Here is a 4,685-nt window from a genome sequence, read left to right as displayed (position 1 = left end):
GGGGGTTGAGTTTGAAAATTGCCCTATAGTGCCGGTTTGTGTCACAAACCGGTACTATAGGTCAGACCCCTTTAGTACCGGTTCGTGGCACAAACCGATACTAAAGGTTAAGGTTAGTCCTTTAGTACCGGTTTGTGACACGAACCGGTACTAAAGGTGATCGTGGGGCCCCGGCCTGACGCCAGCCTGCCATCACCCCTTTAGTACCGGTTCGTGGCACGAACCGCTACTAAAGGTTCAACACGAACCGGCATTAATGCATAGCCGTTCGAACCGGCACTAATGGTACCATTAATACCGGGCTAAAATCAAACCGGCACTAATGTGTCTCATATTAGGTCCTTTTTCTACTAGTGGTCAGGCGGCGGTGGTGGACATGTCCGGCGATGGCGGGGAATGAAATTAGGGTTTTGGACTGCGAATTTTTGGGGGGAGGTGCAAATATATAGGTAGAGGGAGCTAGGAGAGTCCAAATGAGGTGTGGTTTTCGGCCACGCGATCATGATCGAATGACCGAGAGAATGGAGGGGTTTTGGATGGGTTATTGGGCCACTTTGGAGGGCTGTTGGGCTGCAACACACACGAGGCCTTTACGGTTCCTCGGTTAACCGTTGGAGTATCAAATGGACTCCAAATGACACGAAACTTGACAGGCGGTCTACTGGTGGTGTACCAAGGCCGCTTGGCAAATCTCGGTCCATTCCGAGATTGTTTAACAACCGCTCACGAAAAGAGGCAAAAAGGGGCGCCAGAGGACGTAGGAGTGCCGGATTACAAAACGACAACGGGGAAAATGCTCGGATGCATGAGACGAATACGTATGCAAATGAGATGCACATGATGACATGATATGAAATGCATGACATGGACAAAATGCAAAACGAAGATAAAATCCAACCACGAGGAAATAACATAACTTAGAGCCGAAAATGGCAAGAGTTGTAGTACAAATATGATAAGTTACATTCGGGGTGTTACAGATTGCGTCTTTTAGCAAAAAGAAAATTCTCCGATTGTCTTACTGTTACAGGCAGGAACACTATTGATGATTTTCTAACCTTTAGAAAACACGACCATGAAGGAGGACTCGAAACATTATTGCGTAAACAGACATTATTCGATCGATAGCATGAACATACCACATCAAACAGTACATCCTGCTTATTTATCTTATTTATTTATTTCTATTTTGGCAGGCACGTGTTTTAAGGGTAGACTTCAATGATGGACCGATATCCAAGCATTGGAGTGATCTTGTAGTCCTTGAAGCCGGCCTCAAAGAGAATCTTCCTCCACTGATGCTCGTCTCGATCGGTCCCGTCAACACGCATCATGAAGACATCATACAGAACCTGCATCTCCTTGAGAAGAACTTCGTCCCGCGACACCCCGGAGCCTATCACGACGTCGATGATTATCACCTTCCCTCCGACACTTCTACCGGTTGTTATGGCTTCTTTGCACCGTCGTAGCACCTTGACGGCATCTTCGTCTTGCCACAAGCACATAACCCACCGGAGAAAAGGAAGAAGACGCACACGTGCGTATGTAATAGTTGAACGACCCCGTCAAAAAAGAAGTTGGAGGAAGAAAGAAGACACATGTTCTACATACGTGTACATTACCTTGAGTAGAACAACGTCGGCAGGTGGCACGTACTCAAACAAATCGCCGGCGACAAACTGGACGTTTTCGATGGCAGGCGCCCCTGCGATCGCGTGAGGGAGATCAAGCACGGTGCAGTTGATGTGGGGGAACGCCTTGGCGATGGCTTCCGCCGCGGCACCATGGGCACCGCCGGCGTCGACGAGGGAGCTCACGCCCTCGAAGATGCCGCGGTGCTCCTTGAGGACGACCTCCATGACGAGGCGGCTATCGGCGGCCACACCGACGTTGTACTCCCCGCGCGTGTCCATCCTTGCTACCATCTCATCTCGCGTGCACCCATGCGCCACCTCGAAGAGCGTGCGAGCAGACGCCCGCTCGTCGGTGAACCACTCCGCTATGCTGCAGAGAGCGGTCACGTACGACGGGTCCAAAAACAAACGCACGATGGGAGACTGGTTGTAGTCCCCGACGAGGACGTGGGAGACAGGGGTGAGCTTGTAGCGCACGTCATTGGCATCGGCGTGGCGGCCTTGGTCGACGGAGAAGATGCCGAAGGTGGTGAGGACGCGCATGAGCCGACGGAGGTGGGAAAGCTTCGCTGGTTGGACCCTGGTCTCAGTGGCAACTTCGGACAAGGTGGCGGCACCTCCGCGGCGGTGGATGGCGTCGGAGATGCGTAGGTCCACGGTGGCCTTGAGCGCCGCGGACCTGACAAACGCCATGGCGTGGTGGTAGAGCTCAAGCTGAGCTTGTAGTGCCATGATATATGTTCTGTGCCAAGAACTCTGCTATGCTCCTCAGGTACTTATAGACTTGTACAGTAAGCCTTGCGTGTAGGAGTGTCTAGCTAGGAAAATGATTGTGCATGCATGGTCTATCTACCTGGATCTGGATGGATGTGTCTTTCGGGACTCTGGACGTGGATATAGTGGCACGTCGGAGACATGCGCGTGCCTTTCGGCCGCTCCAGCCAACACCGCCGATCGCTGGTGCTCCAAGGTGGACCGATGAACTCAATCTTTGTGTGAGTCCTACCTCATCCCTTCCTTTTTTTTCTGAGCGGTTGGATCTGTTTTTTCATCCATCCTTCTGCATGCATGCAACCCGCACCGCAAGCATTCGCCGGAGCCTGTTTCTGGCGTGGAGCGTGGCAAGAGAAGGTACACACACAAGAAAAGGAAAACTAAAGTACAGAAAAAAAATCATTTTTCATTTTGCGAATGAAATAGGGAGAACATTTCTAAAAAAAATAAAACATGGACCTCAATGTAGGTCGTTGGCTATATACTTAAATCGTTTGGACAGTTTTTATATTTCTCAACCAACGACTATGAAATACAGCAGGAAACAGCCAATTTATAGATGTCATCGTTCGACCAACAATTCGATATTTTCTTAACAATATATGAACCCCAGGCTTTACCGCTCGACATATACATTTTTTGATGAATTTAACGGATACAAGCATATATTGTATTATGCCGGTAAAAAAGCATACACATTAGGAATCTGCAAGAAAATGTAAGGCTGGTCCGGACGGATACAGGGGATTTGAGGGTAGTGTTGGATTGAAAACTTTAAATTCTGTTGCCCTGTGAGGGCGTTAGTTTTGCCACCTGGTCCCATCGAAAATAAAAATGTTTTGCTTGCTGGCGGTTTGGGCGATTTAACTCTGCTGTGGACCTTTTTGTTCGCAAAAATAGCCTCGTTTGTCACGCCGGTGACCGGACACGCACCCGCCGGAAGCTATCGATCGTGTCGTCTAGCATCACATGCAATGTTAGGCGTGTCGCTGCTGTTGGAGTTCCCTCATCCATTCGATAAACTATGTCCCATCATTTCTATATATGATTCATACCCTGTACCCTATATGATTAGATGAAATTTTTATCCGCAAAGAGAGAAAAAGGGTTCCCTCAACCACCTACATCCTGAACCATCTCCTCTATAATTGACGCAACAGTGCTACCGCTCATTATCAAGGGAAGGATCCTCACCCTGGGTGATATATACTCCTCCTCTTTGAATCACGGGCCACACTGCAGCAGCACCACTTGAAGCAGAGACAATGAAGCTGCAAACCCAACTACTCCTCTTGGCTTCCATCACCGCAGCGCTGATCATGAGCTGCGGCGTCCTCGCCGGCACTACCCACGCGATACCGGTGCCCACGCTACGCGGCATCGAGGACGACGACGTGGGCTTCGCGGAGCGCGAGGAGGCGGCGTACCCGCGGAGGAGGGTGCTTTACGGCGACCAGTACATCAGCTACAAAGGGGTGCAGGCGAGCTGGCCGGCGTGCTCCGGCTCCTGCGCTGGCCGGGGGCAGCCCTACACCGGTAGCGGCTGCCAGGCCATCTTCGGCTGCCGCGGCCGTTAATTTTCTAGAAGCTACTACCATTCCTATTTGCCTCCCTGGCCAAGAAGCTGCGGGGAGATTATGAAATGTGGTTATCGTATAAGCTCAAGTGGTTATACATGTATTTGTGTTGTTGTATTTGTATGTAATGTTTGGTGCACAATAATGTGTTTGGATCCGATGCAAAAAAGTAAAAAAAAAGTGTTTGGATGAATTTAAGCAAGAAAAATGTTTTTTTGTTATTGGTTTCTAGGAGCTAGGCCTCCATGGCTCATCCAAGAAGCTAATTCAGGAATCATCTCGCAGCCACCTCGCCAATTAATCAATCGATTAGTTGATATCTTGAATCTCTTCTTCCTTTTTTGAATCTCTTCTTCCCTTGCACGGTTGCATCTCCTTGGACTTGTGTTGCTACTCTCATCTCTCCTGCTGCTTCTGATGCTTCCCTCGTCTGAGTCGTCTCTGCTAGAGCTTCCCTATCCACCTACCCATGTCGACGTGGCAGAGCACGAAGTAGTTTTCATAGGAATACTCCTATATAAGGCTCGGTACGGACCATGATCGGTATCTCTTTAGTCTTTACACAGTCGACTCATCGCAACTCATCGCAGTACACCTCATTCCTCATACGATCTTACAGCCTCTTTGTACCCACAAATCCTAGTTCTCGTACAAGACTAGAGCAATCAATCCAGATAAGCAGAAAGTACAGATAAGC

At 49.4% G+C, this 4,685-nt stretch overlaps 2 protein-coding genes across 2 annotated transcripts; one reads left to right on the top strand and one right to left on the bottom strand.

Moving 5' to 3' along the window:
• Nucleotides 1–1,205: 1,205 nt before the first annotated feature.
• Nucleotides 1,206–2,369, bottom strand: LOC119352369 (acetylserotonin O-methyltransferase 3-like). Its single transcript, XM_037619033.1, has 2 exons — nucleotides 1,627–2,369; nucleotides 1,206–1,515 (listed from the first exon to the last, which is right to left on the bottom strand). Exons 1-2 carry the CDS (start codon nucleotides 2,367–2,369, stop codon nucleotides 1,206–1,208), a joined length of 1,053 nt encoding a protein of 350 aa, XP_037474930.1.
• A 1,214-nt stretch (nucleotides 2,370–3,583) lies between these two features.
• LOC119352368 lies at nucleotides 3,584–4,262 on the top strand. The gene has a single exon (XM_037619032.1). The coding sequence runs from the start codon at nucleotides 3,677–3,679 to the stop codon at nucleotides 3,986–3,988; it is 312 nt and encodes a 103-aa protein (XP_037474929.1). The 5' UTR covers nucleotides 3,584–3,676; the 3' UTR covers nucleotides 3,989–4,262.
• Nucleotides 4,263–4,685: the final 423 nt, after the last annotated feature.

The sequence above is a fragment of the Triticum dicoccoides genome, chromosome 2A (genome assembly GCF_002162155.2).
Source record: "Triticum dicoccoides isolate Atlit2015 ecotype Zavitan chromosome 2A, WEW_v2.0, whole genome shotgun sequence".
Lineage (NCBI taxonomy): Eukaryota > Viridiplantae > Streptophyta > Magnoliopsida > Poales > Poaceae > Triticum > Triticum dicoccoides.
Note: the sequence above shows the minus strand (reverse complement) of the source record. Positions and strands in the feature narration are given on the sequence as shown.